This window comes from Hyperolius riggenbachi, chromosome 2 (genome assembly GCF_040937935.1).
Source record: "Hyperolius riggenbachi isolate aHypRig1 chromosome 2, aHypRig1.pri, whole genome shotgun sequence".
Lineage (NCBI taxonomy): Eukaryota > Metazoa > Chordata > Amphibia > Anura > Hyperoliidae > Hyperolius > Hyperolius riggenbachi.
Window position 1 is genome coordinate 48,193,370 of NC_090647.1, and position 19,045 is coordinate 48,212,414.

Below are 19,045 nucleotides of genomic sequence, written 5' to 3' on the forward strand. Positions count from 1 at the left end.
CCATGTCTCAGAACTGGTAGCACAAGTATTACCTGCAGTACTATATCCACAGTATTCGGCAGCGGGTTTAATGGTTTGACTGGTCAGTGTATATTGCTCTAAGGTCACTTGTGAATTCTTGTGTCCTGTCTCCAGTTACAGCTCCACGAGAGAGGCCTGAAGCTAACGCAGACAACATATAGCCAGGTAAGGTGAGCCAAGTTCTTTAGGGACATATAGTAGAATGCAGGAAATTATTCAGGATACCCACTTTTATGGTAAATATCCTGGTTTCAGGATCAGAAACACTTCCTGTATATTTTGGCATGAAGCCCCGCCCTCCCAACGTTGTCAAGCCTAAACGGATTAGCTATGCGTCCTCACAGAGCATTCTGGGAGACCAGGTGTTTCATTGAAACCATTTTCAGTGCCTGTCATGTTAACATATGGCAGGCACTGAAAATTGGCCTGAGGAAGTGGGTTCTACATCCCCACAAAGCGCGTTGCCAAGGTGCAAATCATTAATTTTTTAATTCTGCGGCATCCCTGAGGTAAGCCACCTCAATTTTCTCCTTTAATTGCTTTTATTGCACTTTTTTCAGCCTGGGTGCCTTTTTCCTGCTGTTTATACTGAAAGAGTGCAGTTTAGCCTCCCCCCATGCAAAGACTTCTCACACAGCACTGGTTACATGATAGTGCTGCTGCTAGTCATGTGACCTTATCTACATGAGATCTAAGCTACTGGTATTGGTTTACAGATATTAGTATTTATTTCTTGTACGTAGGAGGAATAGATATACATATGTTTGTTAGGCGGCTCAGAGTTTAGCATTAACATGTTTTGCAGTGGTATGTATGTGTAATTTGTCCTCTCTGTTACACAGGCTTGTAAACTGCTGAACGATGACTATGAACAAGTGCGCAGCGCTGCTGTGGAACTCATTTGGGTGTTAAGTCAGCTTTACCCAGAGAGGTACTTCTCTCTTTTAACTAATGCTTTAACCACTTCAGCCCTCAGTCGTTTTCACTTTATGCATCCAAGCAATGTTCACTTCCCATTCATTAGCCTATAACTTTATCACTACTTATCACAATGAACTGATCTACATCTTGCTTTTTCTGCCACCAATTAGGCTTTCTTTGGGTGGTACATTTTGCTAAGAGCTACCTTACTGTAAATGCATTTTAACAGTAAGATAAAATCGGAAAAAATGCATTATTTCTCAGTTTACAGCCATTATAGTTTTAAATAATACTTGCCTCCATAAATAAAACCCACGTATTGTATTTACCCATTTGTCCTGGTTATTACACCGTTTAAATTATGTCCCTATCACAATGTATGGCGACAATATTTTATTTGGAAATAAAAGTGCATTTTTTCAGTTTTGCGTCCATCACTATTTTAAAATATGGCATACACTAAAGTCAAACGCTACATGGTAAATCAAACACATACAAATAGGGTTGGCAATGCTTAGGAGAACTCCTAGAGAAGCATTTGATTTGATCAGGTGATAGATACAGCAAAGTCCCCATTATCTGGCACCTACGGGGACTGGCTGATGCCGGATAGCTGTGTTTTCTGGTTGCTTGAGACTGAATATTAAAAATAGGCCTAGGTAATACAATACAATCCCCAACTCTGTATACACATCATGAACTCTGTATTAGGTGTTGAAGTACAGTAATTGAAAGTATATTAACCTTGTAAGGGCCATGAAACCCAGTGTTTAAGCGCAGCAGAGCCTACAAAAAGCCTAAGAAGTTGGCCTTCACCGGCCGCTGTGAGTACTGATGAAGATTTGCTCTGGTTAGTTGAGTTCTGGATAACTGTGACTCTGCTGTGTAAGTCTCTGATTTGCTGATCGTGGTCATGCGTTAACCAGGAAGTCATCACAGCAAATCGGAGCTTTGCAAATCTATCAGCTGATCAAACTGATCACATGACTTCTAAGCATTGCCAACCCTACATACAAAGTGTAGTACAAAATATGAACAACTACTGCAAAAAGCTGCTAGTATGCTAACTGCAAATGATGATAGATGATATATCTAAACCTAATAGAGGGACCAAACCACTGAGTTCCCAGCTCGGCTACATGAAAAAAGGGGGCCCGGAAAAGCCGATACAGTAGAATATCTGTAAATGTACGCAATATATTAGTAAAATATTGGTAATAAATACCAATGTTTTATTTATTACAGCTAAACCTAACCCTATTCTTACACTGAACCCTCCCTCTACTGATGCCTAACCTTACACCCGCCCCCCCCCCCCCCCCTTCACGGCTAACCTTGAAGGGACACTTAAGCCAGAAAAAAAAAAGAGTTTTACTCACCTGGGACTTCTACCAGCCCCCTGCAGCAGTCCTGTGCCATCGCAGCCACTCACTAACCCTCTGTTCCCCCGCTGCCAGCTAGTTTCGTGTTTGCCGACAGGACTGGCCACGCGTAGCTTCCTCTGCATTCCCGACTGCAATTAGCGCTATTGCAGGCTATGCGTTGGTAATGCGACAACGCATATTTTTGTACGCGTTGCGGTCCGCAATATCGCTAATTGCAGTCGGGAATGCGGAGAAAGCTACGTGTGGCCAGTCCTGTCGGCAAAAACGAAACTAGCTGGCAGCGGGGGAACAGAGGGTTAGTGAGTGGCTGCGAGGGCACAGGACTGCTGCAGGGGGCTGGTAGAAGCCCCAGGTGAGTAAAACTCATTTTTTTTTCTGGCATCAGTGTCTCTCTTTAACCAGTCCCCACAAAAATACAAAAATGCACCCATTGAAATATTGGCAAAGGGGTGGAAGGGGGGTTTTGGGCTCCCATGCCGGCTAGCGGGGGCCCAAATTTCCTGCTTCCATCCTGCCCAACACAGCTCAGCCCATCCAGGTGTAACTTGCTGGTTTGCGGTTGTATAAATATCTGTGTGCATGAGGGATCACTGTGGAATTGCTGCTATTACACTATTTGATGTTGGCGTTACCACCGCTGTTGTACTCCCTGCATGTAATGCGTTTTTTCTATACTCAGTATTGTCCCTATCCCGTCCTCCAATGAGGAGATCCGGCTCGTGGATGATGCATTTGGGAAAGTGTGTCACATGGTCAGTGATGGATCATGGGTAGTCAGAGTCCAGGCCTGCAAACTTCTGGTGAGTTCTCTGTAACTTCTTCCCTACTACCCGCTGTGCAGATACTACAATGTATTTATTGGTCGATTGAACACCAAAATTGATTTATGTATGACTACCTTTACATGACTAGGGGGAGGGAGGGGTTAGGTTAATGAATTTTGAGGTCGCTCAACAGTATCTACATTCATAACTTCATGAAGTTAATTTTATATTACAAAACTATGAATCCTACCCCATAACCATGGCTGTAGCATATGTGTGTTGTATCCTGATTCGTCAAACCCCCGGCATCCCAACAGGACTTGCATGATTGTACTGGGACTAATAGCGCCTTTTGTGGGATCCCGTTGTCAAGTGAAACACCACCTGTTGGAGAAACGCTAATTTCGGAGAAAAGTGCCCCCTACTAACGCATAGCGCCTGGTCACCAGGCTTCCTCGGGGTTTGTGTGTACGGCTACCGTTACATGACTAGGTAAAAAGTTAGAGCCAAGTCACTTGAGCAACTTGGCCGACATAACTTATAACTGTGAGAACCCAAAACAAATAGAGCAAAGAGGTAAAATAAATTTCCATGGAGATAATTACACTGCAAAACTATTCAAGAAATCCATGATATGTAATGCAAAATTGTAAATCATAACTGTGACTAGACTAGACTGTTGGCCTTGGTTAACTATAATGGGATACATTCTGTTCAGTTTGGTGGGTATGACTCCTTTCCCCAAGCAGAATGCGGACTTTTTGTTTTTTTAAATATATCCTGCTGACCGCTTTTGCTGTCTCTCTCTGTGGTGCAGGGATCCATGCTGCAAGTCAGTCCGCACTTCCTGGAGCAAACGTTGGATAAGAAGCTTATGTCTGACCTGAGGGTAAATGTTCTATTTTCATGATGTTCCAACATACAGCTGTTGATCAGGGGAAGGCTCAACACACACCGTTCAATCTTGGTTGTACAGACTTACCAAATCTATGTAGTGTAAAGGCCAACAGATTGAAAATACTTTGAATGATTGATTGGATAAGCTCTTATACTACATGAAAGTGGTAAGTTTGAACAACCAAGATTGTATGGTATGTGTTTTTAGTCAGATACGTCTAACAGAAGCCTATGTTAACCAGCTTAGCGGCATGGACGAGTTCAGCTCGTCCATGACCGCCGCGCTCTGGATTGCTCCCGATTTTTTTTTTTTTTTAATTTTTTTTAAAACACACAGCTAGCACTTTGCTGGCTGCGTGTTGTTATCGATTGCCGCCGATGTGCCGCTACCCCCCCGAGACCCCTGCGCAGCCTGGCCAATCAGCGCCAGGCAGCGCTCAGGGGTGGATCAGGACTCCCTCCGACGCCATGACGTGGATGACGTCCTCCCGATTGTTGCCATGGCGATGGGGGAGGCCAAACAGGAAATCCCCGTTCTGAACAGGATTTCCTGTTTGCTCTGATCGCCGGAGGCGATCGGAAGGGGTGGGGGGATGCCACTGCACAGCGGCTATCATGTAGCTAGCGCTAGGCTAGCTACATGATTTAACAAAAAAAAAATTTTTTTTAAATGTGCTGCGCCGCCGCCTTGGCCATTCTAATAGAACGCCAGGGTTGTTAATTATCAGTTATCAGCTTGTAGCTGATTGGCTACTACATGGGAATTGATAGGTGTAGGGCAGGGGTGTCAAACTCAAATACAAAGTGGGCCGGAATTGTACACTGGGACCAAGTCGCGGGCCAACTTCAATATCTACTGGCCACCTTCCTCCCTTATACAGTTTCCTGGTGTCTAGTGGCCCCCACCCTCCCCTATACAGTTACCTAGTGCTTTCCCCTACCTCCCCCCATATGGCTTTCCTGGTGTTGTAGGGCTTCACCTCCAGTATAGCTTCCCTAGTGGTCTAGAGTGGGCCATACATAATGCAAAGTGGGGAAACCACTTGAGGGTCAAATTTAATAGCTCTGAGGGCCAAATTTGGCCCGCGGGACGGTGTTTGACATGTATGGTGTGTAGAGGATCGGGTACAATCAGCTGTCATTGCATCGGCACATGATAAAAGCGTGCTCTGTGGTATTATTGTTGTGTTGTTCCCACCACACAGAGGAAGAGGACAGCCCATGAGCGGGCGAAGGAGCTGTACAGCTCTGGGGAATTCTCCAGCGGGAGAAAGTGGGGTGACGACGCCCCCAGGGAGGAGCTGGACACAGAAGCTGTGAACCTGATAGAGTCCGGGGCCTGCGGAGCCTTTGTTCATGGTCTGGAGGATGAGATGTACGGTAAGGAGGCTAGATTGCTGGGGTGTGTCTCATAGTAACCAGGACTCTGCCAAGCAGCACCGAAACTGTCCATGTTATATAAAATGCATATGAATAATATTCTCGACTGGCAGCTTTGTAGTGTTATATTTAGTATCTGTGACTTGGGTCCAGTTTCATGTTAAAGTGAGCCTGAAGTAAAAATAAACTTATGAAATAATGAATTTTATGTGTAGTACGGATAATAAATAGAACATCTGTAGCAAAGAAAAGAGTCTCATATTTTTATTTTTAGTTATATAGCTTTTATTTATAAAATTTCATCAGACTGCCACAGTTGCAGTTTAGAATCCACACTTTTACAAACAAACACAGACAAACACAGAACACTTATATCGCGCTTTTCTCCTGGCGGACTCAAAGCGCTAGAGCTGCAGCCACTAGGACGCGCTCTATAGGCAGTAGCAGTGTTAGGGAGACTTGCCCAAGGTCCCCTACTGAAATAGGTGCTGGCTTACTGAACAGGCAGAGCCGAGATTCGAACCCTGGTCTCCCATGTCAGAGGCAGAGCCCTTAACCATTACTCCATTCAGCCACTGCTGTAAAATAAAGCAGAAATAATGACCCTTTCCTGCAGTCTAACCTAAGCTGTCTCTTAGGGCCTAAGCCCACTGACGCAGTTGTATCCGCTTTTCAGCATCTCTAACATTGATGTTTAACTGAAAAGCAGACACCAACTGCGTCAGTGGGCTCAGGCCCTTAGGGCTTATCTCCACTGGGAGACGCAGCCCGTTTCCGATTCTCCCATGATTTGCGTTCTTCTGTGTAGCTGCAGCCCGAATTGCTAAGCAGGCCATGCAGCTTGCCGCATACATCTGCAGCATGTTGCTCAGATTCACACCAAAGTACGGTCTGGACAGTAAAGGTGTTTGCGCGACCTAGTGGACAGTGCCGTGCGCAGCATGCTATGGGGGGGGGGGGGGGGGGGGGATGGGGTGCTGCTGCATAGCTAGCATAGTTGCCCCAGTATAGGGAGTTTAGTTGCCCCAGTATGGCTAGTATAGTTACCCCAGTATAGCTAGTATAGTGCCCCAGTATAGCTAGTATAGTCCCAGTATGGATAGGTGGTGCCCCAGTATAGTGCCCAGTATGGGTAGGTAGTGCCCCAGTATAGCCAGTAAAGTGCCCAGTATAGCTAGTATAGTGCCCAGTATAGGTAGGTAGTGCCCCCAGTATAGCTAGTATAGTGCCCAGTATAGCTAGTATAGTGCCCAGTATAGCTAGCATGGTGCCCAGTATAGCTAGCATGGTGCCCAGTATAGCTAGCATAGTGCCCAGTATAGGTAGGTAGTGCCCAGTATAGGTAGGTAGTGCCCCAGTATAGTGCCCAGTATAGCTAGTATAGTGCCCAATATAGCTTACTAGTATGGGTAGGTGTGCCCCTTCCCCCTCCGCGGCCACCGCTCCTGTCACCTTATCATGAGCGGGCGGCTTTGTCCGATTAGATTCCCCCGTAGTAGCCGCTCTCCTCTGTGGCATCTCCTATTACAGCAGCGCGCGCTCGGCGGCTGCTGTGATGAGCAGGAAGCGGTACAGCGGCTTCCTGTATCGGCGATATGCATCGCTGTTACCATGGGAACCGCTGTACCGCTTCCTGGTCATCACAGCAGCCGCCGAGCGCGCTGCTGTAATAGGAGATGCCACAGAGGAGAGCGGCTACTACGGGGGAATCTAATCGGACAAGCGGCCGCCTGCTCATGATAAGGTAACAAGAGTGGCGGCCGCGGGGAGAGGAGGAGCGAGAGGCCAGACCTGTACGGCACACCAGGCAACATCCCGACAGCGGTAGAAAAACGCTGCTTTAAAGGATACCCAAGGTGACATGAGATAGACATTTGTATGTACAGTGTTAAGCACTCTTAACTATGCTGTGTTCCTTTTTTTTTTTTCTTTCTCTGCCTGAAAGAGTTAAATTAAATATCAGGTATGTAAGTGGCTGAGTCAGTCCTGACTCAGACAGGAAGTGACTACAGTGTGACCCTCACTGATAAGCAATTCCAACTATAAAACACTTTCCTAGCAGAAAATGTCTTCTGAGAGCAGGAAAGAGATAAAAAGGTTCAATAGTTTATAGATTTTAGCTCTGGCATACTTCAATGAATGTGTCATTGAGCAAAATCAATAAAACAGTTAAAACTTAAAAAGTAGATTTAAACATGCAATAAAACTGTTAAATATCTTTAAAAGTCATTTTTAGGAGAAGGGAGATAGATGCAATAATTTATTTAATTAGTTTATTTTCGCCTCGGGTGTCCTTTAACCATTTCAGCCCGCGGGGATTTTTCCCCTTATGCATCGGAGCAATTTTCACCTCCCATTCATTCGCTAATAACTTTATCACTACTTATCACAATTTATTGATCTATATCTTGTTTTTTCCGCCACTAATTAGGCTTTCTGTGGGTGGTACATTTTGCTAAGAGCCACTTTACCGTAAATGCATTTTAACAGGATTAATAAGAAAAAAATGGAAAAAATTCATTATTTCTCAGTTTTTGGCCTTTATAGCTTTAAAATAATCCACGCTACCATAATTAAAACCTATGTATTTTATTTGCTCGTATGTCTCGGTTATTATACCATTTAAATTTTGTCCCTATCACAATGTATGGCGACAATATTTTATTTGGAAATAAAGGTGCATTGTTTCTGTTTTGCGTTCATCACTATTTACAAGCTTATAATTTAAAAAATGTTTGTAGTATACCCCCTTCAAATGCATATTTAAAAAGTTCAGACACTTAGGTAACTATTTATGTCTTTTTTTTTTTTTTTTTTTATTGTAATTTTTTTTTTTTTTCCATTCAAATTTTTATTTTGGGAATATTTTGGTGTGGGGCATAAACAGTTATTTTTTAATGTTGTTATCTGTGTAAATTGTAATGTACAAAATGTGTAGCTGTAGTTTTACTATTTGGCCACAAGATGGCCACCTTCATTTTTGTTTTCCGTCCTTGTACTTCCTGCTAAGCGGAAGTACAAGGGCGATGCGGAACTCTCTCCGGGCAGAAGAACTGAAGCCTCACAGGTGAGCGCTTCGGTTTTTCTGCGGGGGAAAGGGATCGGTGATCGGGAACCATGTTCCCTTTCACTGATCCCAGGGCTACCGGGCGGCACAATGGGGATGCGGGGGCGCGCCCAAGCGCGGGAGCGCTGCAGAGCTGCCGCCCGGACGTGAGCTTCACGTCCGGGCGGCGGAAATGGTTAACTAGACAGCCAGGCAATGTGCATTGTTTAAACGGAAATAAATATGGCAACCTTCATTTCCACCTCACTTCAGGTGTCCTTTTAAAGAGACACTGAAGCGGAAAAAAAATGATGATATTATTTGTATGTGTAGTACAGCTAAGGAATAAAACATTAAGATCAGATACATCAGTCTAATTGTTTCCAGTACAGGAAGAGTTGAGAAACTCCAGTTGTTATCTCTATGCAAACAAGCCATTAAGCTCTCCGACTAAGTTAGTCGTGGAGAGGGCTGTTATCTGACTTTTATTATCTCAACTGTTCCTGGACTATTTACTTTTTCTCTGCTAGAGGAGAGGTCATTACTTCACAGACTGCTCTGAAAGACCCATTTTAAATGCTGAGTGTTGTGTAATCTGCACATATTATAGAATAATGCAATGTTAGAAAAAACACTATATTCCTGAAAATAAAAGTATGAGAATACTTTCTATGCTGCTAATCTTCTAGTAATTATTCATAGTACACAACCAATTCACTATATCATATTTTTTTTTCTGCTTCAGTGTCTCTTTAAGTGTACCTGAGACGAAAGGAAATAAGTTTTATACATGCCTGGTGCTTCCTCCAGCCCCCTTCAGGCTTTCGGTCCTTTGCTATCCTCCTCTGCCTCCTGGATCCTTTGCAATTCAGTCCGGTAATCTCATCAGTCGGCGCAGGCGCAGTCCAGCCGTGCGCACTCCCCCGTCGCACGCCTGCGCAGTACTCTCCCGGCAACAAGAGCACGACGAGTTATGTGCCGACTGACGGGATTACCAGACTGAATTGGGGAGTATCCAGGAGGCAGAGGAGGATAGCAAGGGACTGAGCAGCCTGAAGGGGCCAGGTGTCCTTTTAACCCCCTTTGGCGTTGTTATTCTTTCCAAATTGTAGCGTGTAAAAGCGGTGCAATTTTTTTGCATGCTTTTAGATCCTAAAGCCTGGAAAAAATCATGCTGCTAGGGAGTTCTGCAGCAGCACAGCACTCGCTCACCTCCCTGGGATCCAGCACTACAGTTTTCCCTCCGCCCTCCGGGTGGCGCTGTAACCCTATAGTAAGATTGCTGGCTGTCGTCATGACGACAGACTGAGATCTCACCTGGGGAAGCAGAGCCTCGGAGGAGAGGAAAAAGAATGGCGGCTGACGTCTGCATCCCCGGGAGGCGTTAAAATACCCGCTGTGCGCATTGCTCTGCATGGACCTCCCGGCGGCTACCATGAGTTCAGCTCGGGGTTACGGCTCCTGGCATGTTTTTCCACCCTGAGCTGAACTCGTCATTACCGCTGAGGAGGTTAAGTGCTGGTTATGGAGAAGAGAAGAAGTAGGCCTGTGATCAGGCTTTGAGTCTTCCTCATAGATAACATAACCCATGCTGTCTCTGCAGAGGTGAGGATCGCCGCGGTGGAGTCCTTGTGCCTGCTTGCTCGCTCCTCCCCTCCATTTGCTGAGAAATGTCTGGATTTTCTGGTGGACATGTTCAATGATGAGATAGAAGAGGTGCGTCTGCAGTCCATCCACACCATGCGCAAGATCTCCGACAACATCACCCTACGGGAGGACCAGCTGGACACCATCCTGGCCGTGTTAGAGGTAAGCAGTAATAAAGCTTGCTAAGTCTTCTCGGTACAGTGTGCTCAATCAGCTTAGCAAGCTATCCCGGAAGCAATAGGAGGACTTTTACTGCTTCCTGTAGTCACAGTATACTGTATAGTTGAGGAAGTGTGTAGGATACACCCAGCCTAAGTCTCAAAGCATGTGTTCAAGTTGATCCCAAATGCACCATTCTACCAATCGATACGGGAAACAAAACCATCCATACACTCTTTTTATTTCTGTGTATAGCACATAAGACAGCGATGTGCAGTTTGGACAGGCTTGAGAAAGGAGCTACACTCTAAAACCTCACAGTCTTATGTCCTAAATAGTGTTGTGCACTACAAGTAGCTTTGAGCGCATAATCGAAATTTAAATTAGATAGCACTGCCCGCAGCAGGGGAGAGGTTAACTTACCTATGCTGCCGCCTATAGCCAATGCGTTCCACCTGTTGTCAACGTAACTCCGCTACTTCCTCTTTAAGAGGTTGAAGGAGGGAGTAGTGGAGTTATGCGGACCACAGGGGAACGCATCGACTAGGTGGCGGCGGCATAGGTAAGTTAACCCCTCTTCCTGCTGCAGGCAGCGCTATCTAATTTAAAGCAGACCTGAACTCAAAACGTCCTCTCTGCTCTAAAAGATAAGCAAAAGCATAATAGCTGTAACAAAGAAATATTTTCTTTAACCTCTAGCCGATCGCGTCACGCCGATGGGCGTAAAGTCCTGGGGTTTTGTTTTGCAAGCTGCGCGCACATCTCCTGCTTGGTGGGCAGTCTCCCAGTGGCGGTTGCAGCTCGGGAGACTGTTAGATGGCGTAATCGCCGTCTAATTACATGTACAGCGCTGCGATCAGAAGCAGCGCTGTACTGGGGACAGCCGTGTCACACAGCTGTCCCCTCCTGAGACACAGAGGTGATCGGCTGTCATAGGCTGAAGCCTATGGCAGCTGATCATGGGGATTGGCTGGTGGGGGTAGGGAGAGAGGGGGGTTTACAATGAAATAAAAAAAAAACAACACTTTTTATATAAAAAAACCCATAAATAAACAAACACAGACAAACAAACATTGGGGGGTGATCAGACCCCACCAACAGAGAGCTCTGTTGTTGTTGGTGGTGGTGGTGTGGGGGGGGGGGGGGGATCACTTGTGTGCTGAGTCGTGTGGCCCTGCAGCTTGGCCTTAAAGCTGCAGTGGCCAATTTAATGAAAAATTGCCTGGTCTTTAGGGGGGTTTAACACTGCGGTCCTCAAGAGGTTTAAAGGTTGATACAAATCCTGCAATAAATCTGCAGTTTGTCTATTTCCTGCCTTCTTGGAAGCAGACATAGGGTTAACATCCTGTGTTTACAAATGAGCGCTTTGCTGTAGCAGCCAGCTGACACAGCTAAAGGCTCAAATTACAACTTGTGCTTAGTCACAGGTGAGGGGGAATTAGACAGACTAATTTTTCTAATAACACACAGGCCAGGGTGCATTTCTATATGTTTTGCTTCTGTGCAGTGCAGAGTTCAGGTCCAATGTAAAGCCCGTGCCCGGTCAGGGGCTCTAAAGGGCACCTGAAGTGAGGAATATGGATATACAGTGGTGTGAAAAACTATTTGCTCCCTTCCTGATTTCTTATTCTTTTGCATGTTTGTCACACTTAAATGTTTCTGCTCATCAAAAACCATTAACTATTAGTCAAAGATAACATAATTGAACACAAAATGCAGTTTTAAATGATGGTTTTTATTATTTAGTGAGAAAAAAAACCTCAAAACCTACATGGCCCTGTGTGAAAAAGAAATTGCCCCCTGAACCTAATTGGTTGGACCACCCTTAGCAGCAATAACTGCAATCAAGCGTTTGCGATAACTTGCAACGAGTCTTTTACAGCGCTCTGGAGGAATTTTGGCCCACTCATCTTTGCAGGATTGTTGTAATTCAGCTTTATTTGAGGGTTTTCTAGCATGAACCGCCTTTTTAAGGTCAGGCCACAACATCTCAATAGGATTCAGGTCAGGACTTTGACTAGGCCACTCCAAAGTCTTCATTTTGTTTTTCTTCAGCCATTCAGAGGTGGATTTGCTGGTGTGTTTTGGGTCATTGTCCGGCTGCAGCACCCAAGATCGCTTCAGCTTGAGTTGACGAACAGATGGCCGGACATTCTCCTTCAGGATTTTTTGGTAGACAGTAAAATTCATGGTTCCATCTATCACAGCAAGCCTTCCAGGTCCTGAAGCAGCAAAACAACCCCAGACCATCACACTACCACCACCATATTTTACTGTTGGTATGATGTTCTTTTGCTGAAATGCTGTGTTACTTCTACGCCAGATGTAACGGGACACGCACCTTCCAAAAAGTTCAACTTTTGTCTCGTCGGTCCACAAGGTATTTTCCCAAAAGTCTTGGCAATCATTGAGATGTTTTTTAGCAAAATTGAGACAAGCCTTAATGTTCTTTTTGCTTAAAAGTGGTTTGCGCCTTGGATATCTGCCATGCAGGCCATTTTTGCCCAGTCTCTTTCTTATGGTGGAGTCGTAAACACTGACCTTAATTGAGGCAAGTGAGGCCTGCAGTTCTTTAGATGTTGTCCTGGGGTCTTTTGTGGCCTCTCGAAAGAGTTTTCTCTGCGCTCTTGGGGTAATTTTGGTCCGCCGGCCACTCCTGGGAAGGTTCATCACTGTTCCATGTTTTTGCCATTTGTGGATAATGGCTCTCACTGTGGTTCGCTGGAGTCCCAAAGCTTTAGAAATGGCTTTATAACCTTTACCAGATTGATAGATCTCAATTACAGTACTTTGTTCTCAATTGTTCCTGAATTTCTTTGGATCTTGGCATGATGTCTAGCTTTTGAGGTGCTTTTGGTCTACTTCTCTGTGTCAGATAGCTCCTATTTAAAGGGACTCCGAGCTCAGACTAAAAATAAAATTTGAACTTACCCGGGGCTTTCTCCATCCCAGCCCTGGTCGGGACGTCCCACGCCGGCCTCCTGGTTCTTCTCCCGGCGGCTGTCCGCATAGCGCGTACAGGCCGGTCCCCCGGGCGACACTGGCGAGTGTCGGGCCTTCTCCTTCCTTATACGTCACGAATGACGTCACACGCCGGCCGCCGCGCGTCATGACGGCGGCCCGCTGACAGCACGGCGCATGTGCGATTAAACGCGCGGCGGCCGGCGTGTGACGTCATTCGTGACGTATAAGGAAGGAGAAGGCCCGACACTCGCCAGTGTCGCCCGGGGGACCGGCCTGTACGCGCTATGCGGACAGCCGCCGGGAGAAGAGCCAGGAGGCCGGCGTGGGACGTCCCAACCAGGGCTGGGATGAAGAAAGCCCCGGGTAAGTTCAAATTTTATTTTTAGTCTGAGCTCGGAGTCCCTTTAAGTGATTTCTTGATTGAAACAGGTGTGGCAGTAATCAGGCCTGGGGCTGACTACAGAAATTGAACTCAGGTGTGATAAACCACAGTTAAGTTATTTTTTAACAAGGGGGGGCAATCACTTTTTCACACAGGGCCATGTAGATTTGGAGTTTTTTTTCTCACTAAATAATAAAAACCATCATTTAAAACTGCATTTTGTGTTCAATTATGTTATCTTTGACTAATAGTTAACGGTTTTTGATGAGCAGAAACATTTAAGTGTGACAAACATGCAAAAGAATAAGAAATCAGGAAGGGGGCAAATAGTTTTTCACACCACTGTATTTGTTTCCTTTTAACCACTCAAGGACCACAAGCTTACACCCCCCCAGTGACCTGGCTATTTTTTTTTACAAATAAGTGCTCTGCAGCTTTAACGGCTCGCTGCAGAGCCACACAACCGAGCACACAAATGAATATAAATATGGCAACCCCCATATCCCTCTCACTTCAGGTTCCCTTTAAGGTTAGCAATTACACACACAAGAATTGGTGCTTGTGATGATCTGTCTTTAATAGAGATGCTTATTTGCTTACAATCTGCCAGATAAAAGCTGTACCTGTGTCTCCCATCCTCTGCAGGACTCCTCCAGGGACATCCGAGAGGCTCTACATGAGCTGCTGTGCTGCACCAACGTGTCCACTAAGGAATGTATCCACCTGGCCCTGGTGGAGCTGCTCAAGAACCTCTCCAGATACCCCACCGACCGCGACTCCATCTGGAAGTAACTATCACACCTCATGCTTTGTCCTTATAGCCATGGCTGGATTTTCATAGTCATGTCTGCTGATTTAAACTAGTCCTCTAAGGAGGAAACTGCCCCTGGGGGATACTTACCTTGGGAGGGGGAATCCTCTGTATCCTAATGAGGCTTCCCCCGTCCTCTTCAACCTCGGGGATCCAGCACTGGCAGCTCCCGAATAGCGTGCAGCAATATTTACCTATCCGCACTTCTCCAGTGGAAATAACCGAGGCTGATTGGACCCGCTTTATGATATAGTAGAATCTGGTTATAGTGAACCTCTGGTGACAGTAAACTCAGTGCTCAGGTCCCAGCAAATGTGTCTGTATAAGGCTGCTTTCACAGTGGGACGTTACAGGTGCACGTTAGAGCAGCCTGTAACGCAACCCAACTCACAGACAGTAATGAAAAATCAATGTGCTGCTCACAGTGCCCACGTTGCGTTACAGCGTAACGCTGGACGTTCAATGAAGGTGCAGCATGCTGTGCATTATACGCGGTTTTAGCCATGTTAGACTGTTTGCACATGCTCAGTAATGTGTATTGTTGAGTAGCCACATGGCTAATTAATATTCACTGCACTGTGCGGACGTCACTGGCGGGACCACGTGATGCGGAGTGTTCCGATCACGTGGTCTCCACAGTCTTTTGCCGCATGTGCCGTTTTTGTTCTATCAGTATAGAACGAAAACGGTGCACCAAGAGACGCTTAACGCGTCTCTATGCAGTGTCCAACTTTAGCACCACCATGCGTTGCATTAGGGGAACGTTATGCAACCTTAACGTCCCCTGCAACGCAACGTCCCAGTGTGAAAGAGCCCTAAATGTACAATGTATGACAAATTCTGGTATTGTAAACTACTTGGCCAGGAAGTTTACTAATATTTGTATTATTATTATTGATTTATAAAGCGCCAACATATTCCGTGGCGCTGTACAAAGTAAGATGCAAACCTGGGGTACAAAATAATACAGACAATAGTATACATCAGTATACAAAATACAGAAACGGTACAAAGTACAGAATTGGTAATAACAGTGACAGATTTAATATGAATATATTTGTAACAAAATCCAAAACAAAAGGGGGAGAGAGCCCTGCCCTTGCAAGCTTACAATCTAAAGGAATGGGGGGAACAAGAGGTGAGGTAGTGTACAATATTCATACCTAGAGGACAATATTATAAGAGGATTTTACTTTATTGTGTAAAACTTTAACGCAATGTAAATAAAGGTGTGCTGAATGTATTGTTTCTGTTTTGCAGATGTTTGAAGTTTCTGGGCAGCCGACACCCCACCCTGGTCTTGTCACTTGTCCCCGAGCTCCTGAGCACCCACCCATTCTTCGATATGCCAGAACCCGATATGGACGACCCAGCTTGTATCCATTTTTAGTGTATGCTTTTGTGCCACATTTACCATAGAGGATTGCAGGCTGAGTAGGAACTGACATTCCTGTGTTGCAGTGAAAGTATTCCCTGTAATGTACTGAATGCAAAGTGTGCGTGTACAGAAGTGGTAAAGCAATACAGTGGATCTATCAAGCTCAGCTACCGACAGGTTTTGGACTGGCCCATCTCCTCATGGGGGGGTTCACAGGTATTTCTTTATTTTCAAAGTGCACTTAGTGGATTGCAGTTGCTCCGACCAACTGCCAAAAAAGTGTATGGTGAGCAGGGAGGCTGGTCAGTATCTTTGTATAAATCTTTTTCAGGGAGTGTTTTTATAAAGCATAAAGGCCACGCTGAGATGAAGAGATGGACTAGCCCAAAACCTGTCGGTAATGTCAGATTTCTACCACCTGCTGTAAGTGACAGCAACATAGGAGAGAAGTCATTTATGGCTCATTTTACTCAGGATGAAACGTACTTCTTATTTGTATGTGTTTCAAATTTTAAGATTTTCGCGACAGTTCCTCTTTAAACCCTAGATTATACCAGTACGCTATCCAGCTGACCTGAAGTATTCAAAATCATACTATGGTAGAAAGCAAAAAGTCTTAACAGTTCTGTTAATTTGCAATAACAATGATAATACATGACAATAAAACACATCCATAAGCAATTACTTAAAAATAATGATGGGATGAGAATAATAATAATAAAGATATATTTCTGCTGTTTGGGAAACATTACTTGATTACTATTGCCTTATAAGTGGTGGCGTCATTCTCTCCTCCCCCTCCGCACTGTTTCACAGTTGGGCGATCAAATTGTTTGTATACTGTACATCTGCCTGCATGTCATGTCTGTTGCTAGCTTAAGGTAAAACTAAAGCCGTTTGAAAAAAAAAATACTTGCCCACCGCTGGTCCTCGTTGAAATTATTCAACCAACTGGTCAAATACACTTTCAGGAGTCCTCATGAAGGCTTCAGAAGTACTCGCATCCCCAGGTTCTTCCTAAGATGCGTACAGCGCATGCATGAGTGGGCTTGCGCATGTGCAGTATTGGTACACCCGTCTTTGGAAGCACTTCGGGGGACGTGAATGCTTCCAAAGTCCTTCCTGGGTGTCCTGAAAGTTAGATGCTTCTCCATAGGCGAGAGCATCTAACTTTTTTTTTTCTTTTTTAGGCTTTAATTTGTTTTAAGAGTTGTACAGCTGTGGAGTTGTCTACCTTATGGCGTTTAAAGGGGAACTGAAGAGAGGGGTATATGGAGGCTGCCGTGTTTATTTCCTTTTAAGCAATACCAGTTGCCTGGCAGCCCTGCTGATCCTCTGCCTCTAATACTATTAGCCATAGCCCCTGAACAAGCATTCAGCAGATCAGGTGTTTCAGACTTTAAAGTCCCATCTGACAAGACTAGCTGCATGCTTGTTTCTGGTGTGTTTCAGATACTACTGAAGAGAAATAGACCAGCAGGGCTGCCAGGCAACCGGTATTGATGAAAAGGAAATCAATATTTCAGCCTCCGTATACCTCTTACTTCAGTTCCCCTTTAAATGGCAAAGTCTATATTGAAAATAAAAAAGTACTGGATCTGTTTCTTACTGCTTTTGATATCCTAAAATTTCATACTTGATGGACAGTGTCTGGGAATTTGCCCCTAAATATATCTTTTTATTTGGCTTCTGTATCATGACGTTGTGAAACTATTTCAATTTAGTCTTAGCATTTAAAAGATTAAACTCTGCTTTAGGCACAATATTTTTTTTGTTAAAACCTTTAACCCTGGTCACCAGATATAGCTGTGTTAGTTTTGATTTTTAATGCGGCAAAGACTTGCCCCACTATGCCAGCGCTGTTCTCTGACCACACCTTCCGGCACTACGCTTACCTGCGAGACAGCCTGTCGCACCTCGTCCCCGCGCTGAACGTACGTACATCGTAGCTCTCTCTTTTTGTTTTGTAATTTGTTGTGTGTTTTGTTAGACACAATGCATTAGTTATTGTGATACTTACCATATATTATCTATCATAGTTACATAGTTACTATCAACTTTGTGTTATGCACTGTGCACCTGTTTGTTTCTAACGTTGTGCAGCGCCATGAAAGATAATGGTGCTAGATCAGTGCTGGGAAAACTGTGGTCCACGGGCCGGGTATGCTGCTTCTATCCAGCCCTCTGACAGGCGGACGGATACCCCCCTTTGCCCCTCCTTCCGTGAAAAGTTCTGAGCAGGCAGCGGGGGATTTAAAACTCGCCTATGACCAGCAGAGCCGGGACAAGGTCCTCCAGTACTCAAGGCTGAGATACCATAGTGCGCCCCTCCATCCCTCCCACCCCAGCCGGCACACACTGATTGCTATTAGACTAGGAGGTGCTTCAGGGCCCCCAACACCTTAATCTCTAGTTATCTGGCTTGCAGTCACTTCCATGTATCCCCTTTTCTTATTTCTCTGCTCCAAACATAATAGGGTAATGATAGCTGAGTTGTGCGCCACCTCCTACACTGCGCCCTGAGGCTGGAGCCTCTCTTGCCTCTGCCTCAGCTTGGCCATGATGTCCCGCGTCATGTCTCCATGACAACAGGGTGTCATACGGCGTGACATCAGGACGCTGGCACGTCCTGAGGGAGGGACGGGGGTTGGAATTTCAGGCGCAATGCGGCCCGGGCGGCGTAAAGTTTGCCCAGGCCTGTGCTAGATAAATTATTAATATACAGTAGGTAACAGACAAACTTCTAATTTATATCAAACTCTGATATAAATTATCGAATAGCTTTAGGTAATATATACAAGTCAGGTTTCATGTTGATGTGCTCCTTCATCCCACAGTTGCCAGGAGTGAAGTGGTCTTGGATTCCTGATTTGGACCAGGGCTCCACCCCCGAGGATCCATCGCAGCAGTTTCTACAGAACAGCCTGGAGCGTGTCCATAACCTGCAGAATCTGGGCACACAGGGAACACAGGAGCTCCTGGAATATACCATCCGGTAAGCAGCGGAAGAGCCCATTGTACAAACGTGTATGCTGAGACAATGTATCCATCTGTTACCAACCAGAAAATCCATCTCCGTAATCAGTCACCCACATGACTGGCTTTGGATCCGCCCATGAGGACCAGGCTTTACAGATATCCCATCTGATTGTTTTCCAGGGACCTCCAGAGGATTGGCGAGCTCCAGTCAGATCTGTCAGGCATGGCTGACTTCTCTGCCACTTACCTCCGCTGTCAGCTGCTGCTCATCAAGGTTTGTTTCTCGTATCAATCAGCGTTGTATACAGAAA

At 45.3% G+C, this 19,045-nt stretch overlaps 1 protein-coding gene across 2 annotated transcripts in view; it reads left to right on the forward strand.

Moving 5' to 3' along the window:
- The window catches only part of INTS4 (integrator complex subunit 4), a 41,871-nt gene that overhangs the window by 11,325 nt on the left and 11,501 nt on the right, over positions 1–19,045 (forward strand). For both annotated transcript variants that reach the window (XM_068266764.1, XM_068266765.1), the window contains exons 7-17: positions 136–186; positions 864–952; positions 3,007–3,127; positions 3,909–3,980; positions 5,194–5,368; positions 10,018–10,223; positions 14,212–14,354; positions 15,638–15,753; positions 17,556–17,689; positions 18,593–18,750; positions 18,915–19,008. In XM_068266764.1, the coding sequence (XP_068122865.1) occupies positions 136–186; positions 864–952; positions 3,007–3,127; positions 3,909–3,980; positions 5,194–5,368; positions 10,018–10,223; positions 14,212–14,354; positions 15,638–15,753; positions 17,556–17,689; positions 18,593–18,750; positions 18,915–19,008 (1,359 nt within the window). The remainder of the gene's footprint in view (positions 1–135; positions 187–863; positions 953–3,006; positions 3,128–3,908; positions 3,981–5,193; positions 5,369–10,017; positions 10,224–14,211; positions 14,355–15,637; positions 15,754–17,555; positions 17,690–18,592; positions 18,751–18,914; positions 19,009–19,045) is intronic.